At 42.2% G+C, this 20,385-nt stretch overlaps 1 protein-coding gene across 4 annotated transcripts; it reads right to left on the minus strand.

Moving 5' to 3' along the window:
- Positions 1–11,041: 11,041 nt before the first annotated feature.
- LOC105355378 (uncharacterized) lies at positions 11,042–19,925 on the minus strand. 4 transcript variants are annotated; one of them, XM_011482285.4, is made up of 9 exons: positions 19,735–19,925; positions 19,385–19,620; positions 19,246–19,310; positions 19,030–19,168; positions 17,741–17,853; positions 17,474–17,654; positions 14,592–14,675; positions 14,420–14,515; positions 11,042–14,344 (listed from the first exon to the last, which is right to left on the minus strand). In XM_011482285.4, the coding sequence occupies exons 1-9, from the start codon at positions 19,787–19,789 to the stop codon at positions 14,078–14,080; spliced, it is 1,236 nt and encodes a 411-aa protein (XP_011480587.1). In that variant the 5' UTR covers positions 19,790–19,925; the 3' UTR covers positions 11,042–14,077. The 4 variants fall into 4 exon arrangements, with proteins under 4 accessions (XP_011480587.1, XP_020563741.1, XP_078786270.1 ...); XM_020708082.3 differs by having other exon boundaries at positions 19,246–19,307; positions 19,735–19,881; XM_078930144.1 differs by having other exon boundaries at positions 12,163–14,344; positions 19,246–19,307; positions 19,385–19,656; positions 19,735–19,871.
- Positions 19,926–20,385: the final 460 nt, after the last annotated feature.

Below are 20,385 nucleotides of genomic sequence, written 5' to 3' on the forward strand. Positions count from 1 at the left end.
AGAAATGTCCACATTTCAATAGTTTCCCAGCTGACAACCACATGTTGAGTTTGTTGTGGACCCCCCAAAAAATGGAAAGAGCTCCCTGCTCATAATTAGATTTTTTAATAATGAACAGAAGGCCACAGTAACACACTTTAATCTAGCACACACTGCTGACTGCATTTTTAAAAATTAAAAGAAAAATCAAATAAACAAAGCCACCATTGGACTTCCGGATTGAAGCACATTTGCGAACCAGAGTTCCATTACCAACTAAACTCTACTAACTTGTAAGTAAGTAAGTTTCCATTTAATTTATTCTAAAACTGTTGTAGAAAAAAAGGGGAAAAGTTTTGATACTGCATAAATCAATCTTTATTTCTATAGCACTTTTCATATGAACAATAGCACAAAAAGTGCTTTACAACAAAACAAAACATGCAAAAGAACTAATATAAAAACCAGAGTAAAACTGTAGCGTACTGCTAAACATGATCTAAATCTACAGGTGTTATTTTATGTCTAATGTCTGACAATAAAGGAAAAATAATAAAAACAGTAAATAAAAAAACACTGATTGAAACTTTTACCTAGTTACTTACTTTTGTCCATCTATTTTGAACCTGAACCCTGTTAAATCTTACCTTCCAATAAAAAAAACGTCAAAGGTTAAAGAGTTATTTAAAGAGTTGCAGTGACAAACAATATCTTTAATTTGGTTCTCTCAAAATCCTACAAAACATTGAAAAGGTTGTGTGGTTTACATAGTTATTTTCTTATTTTGTGTGTATGGTTGCCGCGTTTTACGGAGCCCATGTAATGACCTGGTAAAAAACAAAGGTTGTTAACACCAAAGTGTTAATTTGTACAAACGGAAAAATCAAACTACAAACGAAATAATAAAACTAAACTCCATCATACAGTCTCTATCCATCATGTTGCTTTACTCTTTTTCTTTTTTTTCATTCAACTTACCACAAATCATGTCAATATGATTACTTAGTAACCTTTTTTGTACGAACATTTTATCAGCCCATTTTTAAATATCTTGTGGCCACGATTTAGTACTTTTTCCGCATCTGGTGGCTACAATTTATTCATTTTTTTGTACCATGTCATCAGAGGGGCCCTAAATATTTGTCATAAAGTGTATGTGTGTGTGTGGGGGGGGGGGGGGGGGGGTTGTTAATAAAGTCTATACCTGAATACGAGAAAAGTATGGAGAAGGCGTGGGGAAGCTCATGATCCAAAGCCCACTACATCATCAGTAAAACACTGTGGAGGCAGTGTGATGGTCTGGGCGTGCATGGCTGCTAGTGGCACTGGGACACTAGTGTTTATTGATGATGTGACACAGGACAGAAGCAGCCCAATGAATTCTGAGGTGTTGAGAGACGTACTGTCTGCGCAGATCCAGGTGAATGCAGCCAAACTGATTGGGCGGCGTTTCATAATCCAGATGGACAACGACCCAAAACATACAGCCAAAGCAACTCAGGAGTTTATTAAAGTAAAGAAGTGGAATATTCTTGAATGGCCAAGTGAGTCACCTGATCTTAACCCAATTGAGCAGCATTTCACTTGTTGAAGACTAAACTTCAGACAGAAAGGCCCACAAACAGACAGCAACTGAAAGCCGCTGCAGTAAAGGCCTGGCAGAGCATTCAGAAGGAGTTCAAGACTGCCAACAAAGTGTTTTCAACCAAATATTAGTTATGACCATTTTGTTTTCAGTTATTTCATCAGTCCAAATGAAGGGATTTTGTGTAAAAAATTCTTTAGTTTTTCACATTTTTATGCAATCTTTTTGTTCAACCCGTGGAATAAAAGCTGGAAGTCTGCACTTCAATGGCATCTGAGTTGTTTTATGTAAAATTCACTGTGGTAATGTACAGAAAATAAATTGGAAAGAATGTCTCTCTGTCCAAATATTTGACTGTATCTGAAACTTGGTTCAGCCGCGACAAGGACGCTGACTTTGAATTGGAAAACTATGAACTTAACTATGTGAACAGAGTAAGCAAAAAAGGTAGAGGAGTGACATAATATATGTGGAAAAAAATACTAAGTTTACAGTAATTGATAAATTGTCAGTTGCAGTTGATGGAATACTGGAATGTCTTACAATTGAAATACGTAACGATTCAGGAAAAAATGTCACTATAAGCTGTGTTAATAGGTCACCAGGGTCAGGCTTAGAAGTGTTCAGATGTCTGGATGGAAAAGATGTTTACCTCTCAAAATAACAAAATATTATACATCTGTGGAGACTTCAACATTGATCTGATAAACCCCAGCAAACAAAAAGGAACCGAAGACTTCATCAGCAGAATGTATGGTATGAGTTTACATCCAACCATAACAAGACCCAGCAGAATCACTACTCAAAGTGCTACTCTTATTGATAACATACTCACAAATAATGTAGAATATACTCATATGAGTGGAGTAATTAAATGTGACAAGACTGATCATTTACCAGTTTTTGCACTATTTGACATCAAAGAAAATGACAAAAGAACCAGTCAACAAACATCATTAAAATGGGCCAAAAAAGCGAACATACCCAGATTACTTTACAGATGAGAAGGGTCAAAGCTATAACATCAATAAAGCAGCAAACCGCCTCAATAACTATTTTGTAAACATGGATTCAGAGTTGGCAGCAGAAGTTCCAAAATGCAAAACCAGCAAAGACAATAATCCTCCAATCGAAAGGATCCCACACTCAATCCTTCTCTCTGATGTGAATAAAAATGAGTTGATATCAATTGTAAATAAATTCAAGAGTAAAAACTCAAAAGATTGTGAGGATATAAATATGACAGTGGTGAAAAAGGTCATTAATAGTGTCTCTAAGCCTCTAACATACATATGTAACGTATCATTACAAACTGAATGAAAATAGCAAAAGTGATTCCTATCTATAAGAGCGGAGAAAAACACCAATTTACAAACTATAGACCTCTTTCTCTTCTTTCACAATTCTCAAAAATTAAAAAAATATATATATTCATTGATAAATAAGGTGCATTTATTTATAAACATGAGGTTATAAATGAAAATCAATATGGTTTTAGAGAACACAGATCAACCTCATTGGCTATCATGGATGCTGTAGAGGAAATCACAAATGTTCCGGACAAAAAAAAATATGCAGCTGGAATTTTCGTTGACTTAAAAAAGGCATTTGACACTTTCAATTATGACATCCTTGGGTCAAAAGCTTTTTAACGGGAAGAAAACAATTTGTAAAGATTGATGAATATACATCAGAAACCAAAGAGATTAGTTGTGGTGTCCCACAAGGATCAATTCTGGGCCTGCTACTATTCAATATTTACACAAATTGTATATTCAATGTTTCAAAGTTTTTGAAACTCATAATATTTGCTTATGACACAAATATATACTGTTCTACAGACAATCACAGGGAACTTATCAATGTGGTAAACACAGAGTTAAACAAAATAATATCATGGATGGATTACATAAAATTATCTTTGAACCTAACCAAAGGGATGTTTTTTGGTAAATACAGTTCAACACCGATACCGAGCTCTCAATTGAATTAAATAATGTCTCAAATGGAAGTGTTACAAAAATCAAATTCTGGGGGTTTCAATAACAAAGTTGGAAACCACTACAAACTAAAGTCTCAAAAAGTATTTCAATCATAAATAAATCTAAACATATATTAGAATACAACAGTAGATATTTATTGTACTGCTAATTAATACTACCATATTAGTAACTAACCCTGTCCTTAACTTGCCCTGTCCGCAGCTGAGGAAAGAGACAAGAGCTGGGAGGTTTGAATCTTCTGACACCCAAGGTGTATATTTGCATAAACCGCTTTTGTATTTGAGGCTAAACTTTATTAGAATTGATTATGTTTGAAATGGAAATAAAAAAAGAAGAGAGAAGGTGAGAGTGGAATGTTAGAGTTGTGTACGTAGAGTCCCAGCACATTTTCTACGTCACAGAAACAATCTTTTTCCAACAACAACAGTTTTTCATCTGCTTCTGATTCACAACAATTTGTATAAAGAGATACTCAGAAATGCAATTTTGAGCTTAATTTTCTTTGTATATGTCCTCCATCATCAGGAAAACGCCACAAAAAACATGTTAAAAAACATTAAAAAACACAATTTTCGTCGGAGTGGATATTTAGAAGCCTAAAGGTTTACCATTGTTCATACTTCTGACATGCTGCCTTTTTTCCACACTTCAGATTCTGTCCTTTAAAACCACGAGTTACCTCTGTTGCTGTTCACTAACAAACAAACAAACAAACTGGCTTTCTTTTCCACTCCTTTCTTCCTCCATCTCCTAGCCTCTCTCCACTCCAGCTGCCAAGAATAAGACAAGCTGCACTGAGGGCCCCAGGAGGGAGGCCCCAGCGCCGGTGAAATAGAGCTTCTCCAGTCTGAATTCAGCCACTTGGCTCTGTTTATTTAATATTCAGTCAGCTGTGGGGAGTGGGGTTAGCCACAGCTTATAAAACTCAGTCAGCATGACCAAGACACCCCCCCATTTTTCGGAGGCACTTACATGAAAACATACAGGAACACGCGTCCGACATGTAACACATCCTATCACAACACAGACTTTCATGGTTTTTCTTTTTTCGTGGAATAATTACAACAAAAACAGCTTTTAGTTTAGTTTTTCAGGCACATGCTCAAATAGAGTTATCGTGTGTGAGATTTACAGTATTTAAAGGATGATTTAAGGGTAGTGAGCGAAGCGGCAAGGCAAAATTCTACTGGTTTCAAACTTATTTCACAGATTGTTGGCTCAAATATACCATATAAGCCATCTGGGATGCTTCATTCATTTTATTTGACAAAGAAAAAGGCAGAAAAGTATTCTTTGTTTAAAACATATCCTTTATAAGACGGAAATTTAAAGCTGCAAACTAAAAAACAGGAGTTCAGATTGTCAAACATTGTTTTTTTTGGGGTTTTTTGGTGTGCAGAGAGGCAGGGGGGTAGGACCATCATAATTCTCTCCGCAGCACACATCCACCCTCCCCTCCATCCCAGCATGCTCCATCCACAGCCTGACTGGAAGGCTCCATGGCAACCTCCGGGGTCAGGGGTTGGACAGAAAGGTTGCTTTTATCTGCTAATGAGGTCGGTACCTGGGGCTCTGAGTCTCTGCACCTCTTTCTCTCAGCGTCTCCCCCCGTGCCGTCAGAGGCAGGGGGTGGTGAAAGGGCTTATGAATGCCTGCCAAGTGACACCAATGCCATCTTCACTCATCTCCGCTCCAGCCTCTAAGTTGCGCATTTTGAGCTCAGTTTGGGGCGCCGGGTGGGTTGGGGGGGGGTGACCCTCATTGGGCACCGCACTGTAGGGAGGATAACAAACGGCTCCAGAATTGCTTCTCCCAAGTCTGGCTCCTCTTTGTGTCATAAATGTTCACATGCAAATTGCTGAGAGGATGGCGCTGACATACCTTCGTTTTGGAGTTTTGATGGATTGCTGCAGCACCGGCGTGGTTTGTGCGGCGCCGCAGTCACACGCAGGAAGCTTCTGATAGATGTGATTTGGGTTGTTGTGCTCAGTTCTCAGATTAACGGGCTTTTTTTTTTAAGAAATGTAGCAATTTTTCCCATTTCATTTTTTCTCTGGCAAATATATGATTTTTGTACAGCAAAACAACGACAAAAAACCACTGAAGCAAATCTTTGTTGTTTGTTTTTTTATTTGCAAAAAGCGAGTGAGTGTCTTGTTTTTTTTCTCAGATGCTACTTAACATGCTAAAGTACTTGCTCCTCACTTTACATGCTAATTTAATTGACAACAAACGGCTTTCACTTGGCTCCTACTAAGCCTGGTATGATGTAATAAAACAATGAGCTGCTTTCCCTCTGATTGATTGGAGTATTAAATTCACATTGGACGCCTCTATTTCAACATGTGTCAAATTCCCTGCTCAACTCTCTAAAAATGTGTTCATAAACTCAACGCTCCACACATACGCTGGAGGAGCTACCGCCAAACGTTTTTAGCCTCATCGCTACATGGAAGCATATCTGTATGTGTCATATACAGACAGGGCAATGTTTAGAGATCAGGTTTTTTATTTTGAGGAATTCTACAAAAACATCTGTAATCATGTCTCATGTCTGGTTCCTAACATCATTCAGAGACTCTCCCAGCACAGTGATGCTACGTTCACACAGGACTCAGAAACGTGTGCTCAAGTGACAGCTTGTGCAAATGCGCATTTTAGGGTTCCGCATTCAAAACGGTCCCGAATACGCATTGCTACACGTGTTTTAAGTCAGTTTCATGGCTCTACGTACAAAACATGCAGCCATTGAAAGTTAAACCTGTTGAACTTTGACTGATCAGGGACTTTAATTTGGCAGTGACGTATGGGTAGCATTCTTTTTCAATTCACGGAAGTGCCAACCGGTTGAAAAACGATCATGAAGGAGAATTTGAAAATTGCAGTTTGTGCCCGGCTGTAATAAAAAAATGCTATGACACCAAATCGTTCATATATCTGAACAGAGCTGTGAAAAAACGCATGGAGCAAAATTTGCACCACTTTGACATTTCGCTCCTAGCCTCTTCCAACTGTGAATACATGCCCTGGTATCAGGAAGCGATAGTCTAGTGTGAATACCATATGCCAAATGTGAGTTCAAAAATGCCTGTTCAGCGCATTCTTGAACACATGCCTGGTGTGTACCCAGGGAGAAACTGAATCAAATCGAATCATGAATCAAATCGATTCTGGAAATCATTGGTGATACCCAGTCCTGGTCGGGATACAGCAATTCACTCTCCCCACAATTCTGTTCAAAGGTGTACACATGGTTTGGTTTTAACCCTTGTGCTATCTTATGGAGTCAAGATGATCATTGACGTGTTATTCCTACCATGACAAAGGTGGATAAAGGTGGAAAGATTTCATGTAATCCATGGACACCAGTGATGTTCACAAATCATTGAAGAAAAAATTCAGCGCACTGTCTAGTGGGTCTAGATGACCCAACTCCCAATGTTAAAGTGTCTAGGAAAGCACAAGGGTTAAAACTAGAATTGAGGCATTCCTAGGCCGAATCAGAATTCTTCCCCTACCCCTCCAGCTTCTCCCCATCCTTCTAATTTTAAGGGCATTTGTAGGAATAGGGGTGTCCGAAATGGTTTTTTGAATGGGAAACGCTCGTAGCGCAGGTCTCTGGATCTCTCTGTCACGAGGGTAATCCGCATCGCGCTGTGACACGGAGGAGAAACGCATTTCTTCATGTGGGTGTGCTCTGAAGCACAGTTTACCTGAAAATGTAAGTAATTTTTCGTTCTAGCATGATTTTGGAAGTTATGAAACGGATGTTGTTATATATTTTCCGAGTGCTGGCAGCTACGTGCTAATGTGGATGACTGATGACCATTAATGACTTCATCGAGTGGGAGTGACATCCGAATGAGAAGACACTATGTTTCCATAACTCTCTGTTGGAGTGCTAAATGTAGGGATTGGGAGAAGCCTTAGGGGTAGGGGAGGAGTTTGGATTTGGCCCTAGTGTCTAGTTGGACTTATTTGCCCATGTGCATCTTCAAATGTGGCAAATAGGCACCTTTGCCACCCTCACACACAGACACACAAACTTCCCTTGTCGTGTTTGCAGAATTGAGAAAGCAGTCCATTAACTGTGATTTAGTGGCAGTGTCTTGCATTCGCCTTTGTGAGGAGGTGACATCCAGTGAATGGGTATCAGAACTTGCTCCCCTCCTCCTCCTCCTCCATCATTTCCTCCTCTTTGCTCCGTGTTCGGGGTGCACGTGAGGCTGGGTGGGCTTGTGTGTATGTGTGTGGAGGGGTGGGGTTTTGCTGCCGCATGTCTCTTGAGTGGCGGCGTCTTTGTGGCTGGGCCGGCCTGTTTGTTTGGCCTTTCGTCAGAGAGCCACCTCACACGTTGACACTTCGTTCACAGAGGAGGAAAGTGATCAGTCAAGCTGAAGCTTGTAACATCTCAGCTCGTGTGTTTGCAACTGTGTCTGACATGTGCTGAGGACTCTGAGGTCCAAAACGCTGAAAACCACAAATCGCAAACCAGAAAACTCAACAAACGTTAATGAAAAACGGTAAAATGTTGACAGGATTTGCATCAAGATTTCAATAAAGCACAAAAGGGTATTTAGTTTAAGTAGTTATGGTTGTTTAAATAGTTATAGGTTAAAAAAGGCAGCATCAGTCGTGTGAAAGGATTTAAGAAGTAAATAGAAGATATTCATCACTTATTTGTCAGTTTATGCTGTTTTCTTAAGGAGACTATGGCGATGTCCAAATTTCCTCACCAGTGCACTATATCAGGCAGTCACTCTTTTTTTCGTGATATCCGAATCTACAATTCCAGAATCCAGTGCCCTGGAAATTTATATATATATATTAAATTAGGTCTTCAAGCGGTTATTACTGAGTGAATTCGGATATAGCCTAACACTGGAGCTATGTCCAAATTCACTCACTACTCCCTAACTTCCAAAAGACTGTAGTGCGGGACTATCCAGTGCCCTGGATCTAGCGCTGTTCTATTGCATCACTGCATGTCATGTTACTGTCATGTCCAACCTTGAGGCAGATGGGCTACAGAAGCAGAAGACCATTACGGGTGTCACTCCTATCAGCTAAGAACAGGAAACCGAGGCTACAACTCACACAGGCTTACCAAAATTGGACAGTAGAAGATCGGAAAAAACATTGGTCTGATGAGTCTCCATTTCTGCTGCGACATTTAGATGATATGGTCAGAATTTGGCATAAATAACTTTGGGCCCCTCATGGTTCCAATGCCACAGCCTACCTGAGTATTGTTGCAGATCATGTCCATCCCTGTATGACCACACTGATGGCTACTTCCAGCAGGATAAGGCGCCGTGTCATAAAGCTGGAATCATCTCAGACTGGTTTCTTGAACATGACAATGAGTTCACTGGACTCAAATGGCCTCCTCTATTATAAGATCACAACCCAAAAGAGAACCTTAAGGATGTGGTGGAACGGAAGATTGGCGTCATGGACGTGCAGCTGACAAATCTGCAGCAACTGCGTGATGCTGTCGTGTCAATATGGATCATCCTATCTAAGGAATGTTTCCAGTATTTTGTTGAATCTATGTCACCAGGGATTAAGGCCATTCTGAAGGCTAAAAGGGGTCCAACTCAGTATTAGCAAGGTGTAGCTGCAAACGTATCCGGTGCATGCGTATTTGCTAATCTAGTGAGCATCCATGTACACAAATTTTCCGCAAGGACTTCTAGGAAATTTCCAGGGCTCTGGATCTTGGAATTATAGTTTTGGATACCCTGACAAAATTCTATAGTGCACTAATTAGGACATTGTGAGGGAATTCTGACAAACCATGACTCTTTGGGTTGACAGTAAACTGAGCAGATGAAGCATGTGTATATGTCAACCATTGGTCATTACTGAACAGAGTAAAAGTCTTTGAGCTTAAGCTGGTCGTCACCATCTTGGCAGAATCAAACACTGGTCTTTATACAAATGGAAAAAGACTGGGCACAATCGAGCCGGGAGGCCAATTTCCATTGCACACAGACAGAAAATGGGTGGAAACCCAAAAGTTGATCAGTCACAGTGGTCCCACTGGCTATGTGGCTTCTGGGGTCACCCTGTATAGAGCGATTCCACCATCAGCTGCTGGGTTTGGGGCCTGTTTGTTTCAGGAATCACAGTTTTCACGGTTTCCTCCTCTGACCTCACAATTTCACCCCGATCCATGTCAGGGAAAAAGTAGGAGGGCAGGAAGGTCAGCTTGATTATTCTTACTTCTCTCTCGGAAAACAAAGTAAGAAAATATTTACACAAACAGGAAGCCGAGAGTTTCCTTCAGATTAGAAACATGTTCCAGCCCCCGGGGCCAATCACGCTCTTTTTCTGTCTCCCCGTGCACGCATGTACCTTCACACACGGCCTGCTCAAGATGGCGTTCAGCTGACATGAAAGGTTTGAGAAAGATTTCAGGAGTTAGGGTTTCTTTGACATTAAAGTGGGGATGGAGGAATGTTTCAAGCCGAACTAAAAGCCCATTAACGTTCAGCTCCCCCTCCAGCTATGTTAGATCAACCATAATAAGTTGCGAGTTTATGGACCTTTTGCTCCCCAAATGTCTACCATGTTGCTAATTGTGTGCATCTGTGACTGGTGTTTTGATGTTTTGTTTCAGTGTGCAGCTGTCCGCTGCAACCGCCTCTGGTTAAAAGTGGCGTGGCCCCGCATGCTCTGGGTCTGGCCCGTTAATGGCAGACAGGCGTGTGGTGGGTTATCACCAAGCAAGGTCTCAAAATAAAGATAAACATGAGGACTGGCGCTTGTCCAGGTTTCACAACCACAAACATCTATTCTTGAACTATTATGTGAAATAAACAGTTCTAACTTTTAAGGTGTCAGCAAAAAATGAAAACCGCCCTTAAATACAAAATCTCTAATCATCAAATCAAACTCTTGTTTAATTAAAAATAAAAACCAGATGCTGAGGGAGACTATTGTATCTTTGCGATTTGCAGAAATTTGTCTAACATTTCATCAGAGTACTTTTTCACTGGGAAAGTCTTGCAAACTCAGCTTCAGACTGGTGAAGGTCCTGGAGAATCTTCACTTTGACTGGATTTGCTTCCATCCAGTTTGAATGGAATGAACCTCATCAAAGCATCAAGTATTTATAGCAGCTGCTCTTCTGGGGGGAACGTTGATCAAAGTCAGGAAGTTGAGTGCATAGCCTGTATATTAGAACTGGACTGAGTGACCCAGTTTCAAGTTGTCAAAACCCCATAAACTTCTATAGAGATCACAATATCATGATACTTTTTCTGTAGTTCAAGTTATTGAAGTTATAAACTGACCAATGAGATGCCTCAAAAAAGTAGGTGGTGCCCCCTGACTTAAAGTGGCAGAGGTGTGGCCTCCCAACAAGCTCACTCCTTCCTTGCCAGAATGGTTTTCATAGAAACGTTGACTCAGACCAATCACTGCTTACTGATGACATCTAGCTCCAACATGGAGGCATGAAAAAAACGCATCTGAATTGCTTTTATTTGGTTAAACAATTTTCTATGGGTGACGTCACATAACTCAGTCCAGTTTACCATACAGTCAATGCGTCAGACTGATGAAGCCACTTGGATGATTGGTGAAACATTTCGAGAAAGGCGACTATAACCCTTTCACCCCAAAGCCTTAGCACCAGTGTTGACGTTCAGATTCAGACAGCTTTGCACTGATTTGGTACCGAACTTTGTGCCGCCAAGCTGTTTTTCTCCACTTCAGATTCCGTTGGAATAATGTTTTTGTGTAAACAGTTGGAGAGTCACGAGAATTCAAGAAGTCCAGATGCTATGACTCGACTTTAAGATGTCACCTTGATGAATGAGAACTTTCATCAACGTGTTTGACCAGGAAGAAAAAAGCATCAAGCTAGAAGGACTAATCCGCTAAACGTCATGTTTGACAAAACATTTTCCATCTGTTATAAGGTTTGCTTTTTAATGTATTTGTGTTGTGGGCCTTTAAACCCTTTTTAATTCAGTGTTGATGCCCTTTAAACTACTGTAACTCTTCAACTATTTACACAATTAACATGTTTGCAGCGTTTTCTGAAATGGGGAAAAGCAGATTTGCACTGATATCCAACATTTGACAGTACAGCTTGCCTCCAAAACATTGGAATTATGTTAATTGATTGCACACACCCCTTACCCCACCACATTATACACTCCAACACAAACACACACACTTGTTACACAACCATGGTGGAGCCACTGATCATCTGTCCCCTATCCCATGTCTTGTGTGAGGAACCGGGACGCCAGTGGCGGTGGCTGTGTCCTTTGGATGCTGGGTTCCTTGTCCCGGCGGTCCTCTCTCCATGCAGGGAGGGGGATCTCCAAGTTCTTTGGCTAGGCCATGAGCTGAGAATCACATCACATCTGAGTCTGGAAGAGTCCGTGTCCCTGTCGTGCTGGTTCTGGTCCTTGCCCTTGAGTGCTGGGCCTCTCCAAAATTTTAACAGCTGTGTAGCCTGGTCGGCCCATGTTTACCATGTTTACCATGCTTGTGGGTGACACTTCTCTTGGGCATTTCTTCAGAAATGCAATTTTGAGCTTGATCATCAGAAAGTGCCACAAAAACATGTTTAAATCGCTCAAAACAATTTTTTTTAATTGGAGTGGCTCTTGAAACCTTCTGCTTTAAACAAACGTTTGGCCAATTTTTTTTATAAATATTTTGAGATTTTATTTACAGTACAGTCGTTGGTTTCTGCAGAAAACAGTCATTCCTTAAAAGTAAAAGTTCTCTTGTGTGATTTCACAGTCAGCTCCCAAATACAGCAACAACCAAAAATTTTGTCCAGTTTTTGATTCGGTAACAAAACAAAGAAGATTCTCACCTGAGTGATATTGAGCAAAAATCTGGCGTTTTGATGTCATTCTGATGGGGTTTCGTTTGTCTTTGAGGTCTGAGCGACTCATGAGAGCTTCACACATGCAGCCTCTTACAGCAGAGCGATCGCATTGCGTGGATGCAGCACATGTGCAGCTTCACGGCGGAAAAACTCCCTTTCCATTCATTTAAGAGTGGATCCAAACCATCTGCTCTCTCATGCTGCGTAAATCAGCACCTGTCAGTCTTCACAGCTCCATCTCTCTTGAGTTGGCCCTTCCTGAGTGTGATGGTGCTGGATGTTTCATCTGGTTGACACTCCTCTGGACTCATTTCTGGTTCTGCAGCAGGATGTCTAGGGTGTTTGGTTTCAGAACCTTGTGGGGTTATTCCGGTTGTTAGAGGACGGATCAGCACAAACGTGCGTACGTGTTTGCCCCTGAAACCTGATCCTTAGTAACTGTCGGGTTCAGGCGAGCGATTGACCTCTGCCACTAACTGTATTTTCTCAGATAACTCGCGCTTGAGCTTGCTTTGGGAGAACCTCTTGAAGAAGCCAGCCATTAGCGTCTCGCTGTAGCTACACAATTTCATCTGCTCGTGCACAGAAAGCAGAGGTCATCTGATCCCATGTTTGCTGTTTTCCTTGCATGACTCATTGCCATAACTCTCCTCCAGAACCCTCCGGCCCGCTGTGCTCGTGTCTTTGTTGTGACAGTTCTGATCCTGCAGCTGCATTCCTCACAGACCCCACCTCTCCCCATCACCTCCTCGCAGTCACACAGACATGGGGCCCAAATACTGTACCAACCCAATTCCCAGCTTTCCTGAGGGACGGTCTGAAATCAGCCTTTGACGTGTTGCAGCCGGGTGATTGAATAGGGGTTCAAAGACATTTGCGTCTCTCCGCAAGGCTGCTCAGTTTTTAGCAATAACAGAAAGGCTTCCGGCGTTGACCTCCCGTGACCCCTCTTTACCATTCACTCCCCCCATTTTGCCCTGAGCGGAGAGTCCAGGCTTTGAAGGTTCAGGAAGCTGCCGGCACTCAGTCTGATGCAGACGGGGGGAATAGATGGGAGGAAAAACCCTTTTTGAGAGGCCGCGCTCAAACAAACGCTTCACAAATCAGAGTTTTGTTCAACCTTATGCATTAAAAATATAGTTGATTCATCTAAACCGTTTCTGACTATTTTTGTATTTAAAATCAAGAAATAATTTTGTCATGTTTGGTTTCAGTTTTTCCCTCACAAATCTGAGCTCTGGCATGTCCAGTGATGGGCTTTGGTCAAAAGTGGGGGAAGAGCGACTTCTTGTGTTTGCAGCAATTTTCTGAACCTGCTGAATCCCTTTTTGGAGTCATAGAGTTGCTGGAGCCTGTCCCTGCTACTGTCTGGTGGAGGTGGGATAATCCCCAAACAGGTTGCCAGACTGACAGGGCCAAAACTCCACACTGAGAAAAAACAGTGGGGATTTGAACCAGCCTTTTCACCGAGAGGCGAGAGCACAAACCACTGCCCCTCCGTACAGCCTTTGCAACAATATTCCCTTAAAAATCTGATCAGCATCAAAAAACACAAAAAAAAAAAAACAGAAAATAGGAGCAACCATGTCTGAGGGAACCAGCAGATGATCAACATCTGCAGAATCTTCTGGCTGCACAGAGAAACTCGCATCACTTGTTCTTTGAGATTTTGCGCAGTCGTCCAAAACGGGAGGAGAGGTGCCGGCTGGACTTTCCACACAGCAGCAGGGAGGAGCTCTTTCCTGAACCTGCAGCATCGGAGCGCTCCGGCGACTCGTCGCTGTCCTGACGAGTCTCTGCATTCGGACCAGCAGCAGAGAGCAGCTCCTGATGTCCTTTCCCGAGTCCCTCCAGGTGGGCCTGAAAGGTGGAGGTCTGCTGCTCCAGGCAGGTGAAGCTCTCCTGAACTTTGTCAAACTGCGGACAGAGATGCTTTCAGAGCCTGACATGATTTGCTGCATTTTTTTTGTTGGTTTTTTTAGATGAGCGTACCTGCTCCATGTTGACCTGCAGCAGGAGCTCGGGCCAGACGGACTCGCTGCTGCTGTTCACCTTGTTGCAGGTGTGAGTGTGGCTCCAGGTCAGCTCCTGCACAGGAGAACAGAGAGGTTCAGATGGAGACGAGGCGGGCCGAGATGGTTCTGAAGCTCAGAGGGGAGCTGACCTGCAGCAGCTGCGTGCTCTCCTTCAGCTGGACCTCGCATGATCCAAGCTTTTCCCTGTAGTGATTCAAAACCGCAAACAGAGTCTGTGCAGAACAGAAACAACACAGAGAGGCCAAAATGATCACAGGGTCAAATTAGGCTGATGGTTTTGTTTATTTCTTTTTTTTCGACTTTTTTTTTGTATTTTGCGTCTGTTGTTATTTGCCTAAAATGAACAAACAAAAAAAGTTGTCCATTTAACATTAAGTCAAATGACATTGAAAAATTCTCTTGGATTCTCCTTAAAAACTGAGCAACAATGAAAAAGTTAGACATATTTGTTCTACAGTTCAAACATTTTGATTTCTTTTTAGCTTTTATAATCTTTTGAAAGACACCACATGCAGCAAAATTATACACAAACTTCAGTTGAAGTTTAAGAAAATGCTACGGATAATAAGAAAATAGTAGGGAAAAAAACACAGTTGTAATAAATGATATTTGGTGAGTACAGGAATGAAAAAACTAAATGCCTCAAGGGAGAAACTCTGAAATGGGGATTTAAGTTAATTTTTTATTTTTCTCTTAAACTGTAAGAATATGGAGAAGCAGTAAATATGCATTTATTTGTTTTATTTTGCCCTATTCTATACATTTTCAAACAACTTTTATAGCATTCTGTGTACTCTTTGTGGATATGTTTTTCTTTTTTTGTATTCATAGTATCATTTCAGAGTAAAAAGCTCATCTTAAAAGAGCAGCAGATAAGAAGATATTTAACAAGAATTTCAAAGAAAGAAAAGAGGAAAAGACAACAGAAAATCCTCCCTTTTGCTTAAATAAATGATTCTTTTTCATTTTTTGTTCATTGACACTCTTATCCTCTCCTAAGATCTGATGATGAGAAGAATCTGGACCACCTGGATGCCAAACCTGTGGCAGATCTGTGTGCCTCTGTCGCCCTCTTCTGGTTTCCTCGGCCATTGCTGCCCTCTGATGGTTGGTGTTTTCTCCTCAGGTGTGCAGGATTGTTGGCAGGGACTCCTCCTGACACACCTGGAGCCCATCTCCTCTCACCTGGGCTGTTTTAGGACTACTTGTTGGTCCATGCGCTAACTTCCATCAGTGCTGAACACAGATTTACTCTGGCTTGACTGTTATTTTTATGTCTTCTCCTTCATCGTCCAGCCTGACTTCGCTCTTGGATCATTCTCATCCTTTTGGACAGCAGTTACTGCCGATCTTCAGTTACTCCCTCCAGATCAACAGACTGTTTTCTGTGTTTTAGATGTGTTTCATGTTCCGTTTGCTAAAGTGATCATCGGGTCCAAGATTCCATCCAGTCCCAGCAAAAATGTATGCAAATATCATTTTAGCCTCTAATACAAAAGAGGTTTGTACAAATACACACTGTGTGTTCAAAGGTACACAATCCCTGTTGTAACTGCAAAATCCATTGAACAGAAAAGGCCTTCAGCTCTCTTCCGATTGCTCAGCGGACCACATGGTCAAACAGCAAGAAGTTTTAAGAATTTACCATTGACTGCATATGGCTACTGGACTGAGGGGAGTGTGACATCACTCATAGAAAATGGCTAACTCCAACCAAATGAAGTCATCACTTTTCCACGATATGGAGCCCTGCCATGTTGGAGCCACACAACTTCAGCAGGCAGTGATTGGTCCGGATCACGTTTCTATGGTAACAACTCTCATCAGTCAGGACTGAGCTTGTTGGAAGTCCACACTCCTACCACGGAAACTGGGCTTTGGAGAATCTGTCAGTCAAACGTTTTAAACGTTGGATGTGGAGACCAGCAGGCCCCGCCCACTTTTATTGAGGCATCTGAGTGGCCGGTTTAGCACTTAAGTAACTCGAACTACAGAAACAATATATATAAAAGTAAGAAGATGTTTTAAAAAAAAGGTAGCAGAGCAAGAATGGTTGTTCTGACAAATATAATGACTAATTATTAGCCGTTAATGCCTGTTTGGAACACAAGGGTTTCTCAGTCCTGATCTCATCCACAATCACTGGAATTTACCTTAAAAAAGTTGTAACTAATTATACTTTAAAGACTTCGTTTTGGATTCCTAAATGAAACCTGACCTTCTTGATAAATGGCTGGGTTTGGGAGGCAGATTTTGATGCCTTAAGGATGAGGTTCTCCCTTTCTAAGACGTCAGCTGATCTCTTTTTACGTACACAGAAGACATCCGGTTTGAACCAGCTAATTCATGTAACTTAGTCTCTTAAAGGCCCACTCCGATGCAAATGCTGTTTTTGGTGTATTTAACCTGTTCTTGTGGCATTTTTCTGATGATGGAGGACATATACAGTACAGACCAAAAGTTTGGACACACCTTCCCATTCATTTGAATGAGAGGGTGTGTCCAAACACTTGGTCTGTGCTGTATAAAGAAAACTAAGTTTTAAATTGCATTTCTGAGTGTTTTTTCATTCAAATCATCATAAATCAGGAGCAGAAAAAAAAACGTTTGTAAAGAAGATTATTTGTGATGTAGAAAATGTGCCAGGCAGGCCACAAGCTCCCTACTCTGCTTAAGTAGGGACTTCTCAGCAACAGGAAAGGGAAGAGGGGCGGGGTTGCTCTATGCCAACAGTCCCGCCCATCAACAAAGAGATGAATTGCTAATGAACTACTGCCGCTCTGCAGAAACTGTGTTCTAGAAAACGTTACAGGTTTGTTTGATTTTGGCTAAAAACAGCATCATCATGATCAGAAAACCTCTGGGATCACTTTCAAAATAGATCTAATGATGACTGGAGTGGCACTTTAAGTCTAAACTGTATCTGTTGTGTGTGAGTCTATCAGCTGTTTCCAGACAGACGTGTCTGCTGCAGCACTGGTAGTACTTTACGCTGTGCTGGCAGGCTCACCTCCGCCTCCGTCTGGGCTGAAGCCAGGTCCTTGTGACCTTGACCTTCCCGTTTGGACAGCGTGACCCCCGCATGCAGCTCCTCCAGCTGCTTCCAGAAGCCGTCCAGGCCCTGCAGCATATCCTCCACGCTGGCTTCAAAACCTGCCTGCACCTGGATGAGAGCGTGCAAAATCCTATTCCTGCAGGGGGGGACAAGAGATGTGAATAAAACAAAACTCAGTCTGCAGCATTTTTATTTACGTTTTCTGAGGAGGTGGAGCCTCGCCTGTCCCGCAGGTAGTCGGAGGTCAGCTTTACTATGTTTGACAGCGCGCCGCATCCGTTCTCTGGTTTTGCTTCTGATCCGAGGCCGATCTTCTCCAGAGACTGAGACACTGCCTGAAGGAGAACAGAGCAGTCAGAGCCGCTGACTGAATCGCTTGAAGTTTCCTCTGCAGGTTCACTTCAGGATGCAGCCGTGCTGGGACTGCAGGCATCACCGTTGGCTAGAATACCTGCACGTTCCTAACCACCCCGTCTGGTCTGCATGAAGTCATCTGCAAAAGCTTTAAACGGTTAAAGAAGTGTGTATAGCTGCAGGCTGCAGATTTATCCCTTTTAGAGGCATCTTTATTCATAAAGCGCCTTTCAAACTCTTTAACTTGAGGTTGTTTTTTTTTTTGATTGAAGCATGAAGACAAAAATGTAGCTGATAAGATGTCAAACTCAAAGAAAAAAGTCTTAAGAACCCACTCAGATCACCTTTTGATCTATTGTTAAACTGTTCCCAGTGGTCTTTTTATTATGATTTTGCTTTTTTAAAAAAAAAAAAAACTTTCGTTTTCTATGACATTGTTACTGCAGAGCGACAGGAGTTCGTCAGATATTTTCCTCTGATTGTGGGCGGGAAAGTAGCCGTAAAGCAATCCCGCCCCCTTCCCCGCACCGAGAGCTCTCTGTTTACACACTCTCCCGCTGGCTTACAGCCCATCACGCACAGCAACCGACAAAAATGGCAAACAATACCAAACCAATCCTGGCGTACAGCGTTGATCCAGATGCCAGCTCAAACGAGGAACACATAGATGGAACTAGTCGTCTACAAGTGAATGCATCAGAATGGAGCAGAGCAGGGATCTTTGGACCACACCCCCTTTTTGAACGACATTTTTAAATCTGCTTCTTATTCACAACGATTTGACTCAGAGAAGTAATTTTAGGCCTCATTTTCTTTGTAAATATGTCCTCCATCATCAAAGAATGTCACAAGAAAATGCTACAAGAAACACCCAAAGCACAATTTCCTTCAGAATTGGTCTTTAAAGATTGAAATGTGAAGAAATTTGAGTCACATTTTACATCATGAGCTAAAAACCAAACAATTTCTGAATAGATTTTTGCCTCTTATTCTTCTAGAAATGGGATCTGGAGTTACACCTGCTCTGAGAAAGTCCAGAGGAGCATTGTGAAGGTGTGAGACCGACTGTCTGCATATGAAGCACCATGGCTGCGTTGAACAGCAAAGGTCCAAGAAGGGATCCTTGAGGTGCTCCACAGGACGTGGAAGCGACATACCTCTAACCTGGAGAGGAGAGCTTCGATGTTGGCCACACTGGGGTCCTGGAGGGGCTCCTGAAGGACACAGAGGAGCACAGAGTCTGCCAGAGCGACGGAAACAGGAACTTGGAGATCTGGGATTCTGTTTTCGGCCATCCTGGAGGAACAAAAAAAGTATTTTCCAGCATTCTAAAGGCCTTTTCTTCAAAGAAGTATTAAGTCGTTTGACCTTACCATACATTGTGGTTATTCCTGCTTAAATGAACAGCTCCCTGATGCTGTTTGGATTTTGTTTCCTGCTGAATTGAAGCAGAATCAGCTGAGAAACCAGCAGGAGCTGAGCAGGGATGTGAAGTGCTGAAGCTGAGCTCACCTGGCTCTGCCGGGGCCCCAGGCGGTGCCTCAGGGCCCGCAAAGAGACCGCCAGCACCACGCACAGCAGACACACCAACAGCAGCCTGGAGCACACCTCCACCTGGGACGCAGAGGAGTGAAGCAGCGCCTCCAGCTGGCAGATCCACCACATTACACCTGCTGGAGCCAAGCTCAACCAGAGTTGAAGCGTCTTGAGAGACCCAAGTGTCTGATTCATCTGAAGTTTGCAGGACTCTGAGGTGAAACATGAATCCTGTCAAGACATCCGCACTAACAGACCAGCAAACCTGCATTACTTTGGGGTAAAGTTTATCTTCAAGCAGCATCAGAAGTCAAATGTTGTCTTACCTGTGTGTTGTCTCTCAGGTCCCCACCACCACATTCTGTGTTCCCGCTCTGACATGTGAGGAAAGTGGCTGTTAAACACATGACAGTCGTCCTGACATGCTGCGTCAGATGAAGAGAAGCTCCTCTTTGGCTCCTCTGCTCAGAATGAGCCCGACGTGTGGACGGCAGGTTGGACAGGTCCGGCTTGAAAGCTTTGCTTTTTGTCTTTTTCTACATTCCCTGCAAGAAAGGAATGTGCTCAACTCCCTGCCCCACCCTGACACTCAGAGCAGCACCTCCCTTGGTTTTCACATCTCCCAACAGGAAACAAAAGAGAAGTTCAGAGGCAGAATGATTCAGAACAGACAAATATGTGGAAACTCAGAACATTTGCAAAAACACAGAAGCCTGTGGAAAAAAACAAAAACAATGACATCACAGCAGGCAAAATATCCCCCCCCAAAAAAAAGAATGAGGCCAAAACTTTTTCATGGGAGTAAACAAAAAAATAGTTCAAAATTCACTAACAAAACTCAAACAAGTGTTGGGGATATCCAAAAGAAGTTTTGAAATGATTATGGGATGGCCACAGGACCTATGGCGAGTGAGAAATTTGGCAATTATTTCTTTTTTTTTTTTTTAACATTTCCTCTAATTTAGGAAAAGCGATCG

This window comes from Oryzias latipes, chromosome 13 (assembly GCF_053564925.1).
Source record: "Oryzias latipes strain Hd-rR chromosome 13, Olatipes_Hd-rR_3.1".
Lineage (NCBI taxonomy): Eukaryota > Metazoa > Chordata > Actinopteri > Beloniformes > Adrianichthyidae > Oryzias > Oryzias latipes.

Bases quoted from the DNA above. Each gene is read 5' to 3' on its own strand.
- LOC105355378 (XM_011482285.4), bottom strand. From the start codon at position 19,789: ATGTCAGAGCGGGAACACAGAATGTGGTGGTGGGGACCTGAGAGACAA. The intron at 19,311-19,384 runs GTGAGCTCAGCT...GCTTCAATTCAG, and splicing joins TGGGGCCCCGGCAGAGCCAG to CAGGAAACAAAATCCAAACA. The intron at 19,169-19,245 runs GTAAGGTCAAAC...TTGTTCCTCCAG, and splicing joins AGGAATAACCACAATGTATG to GATGGCCGAAAACAGAATCC.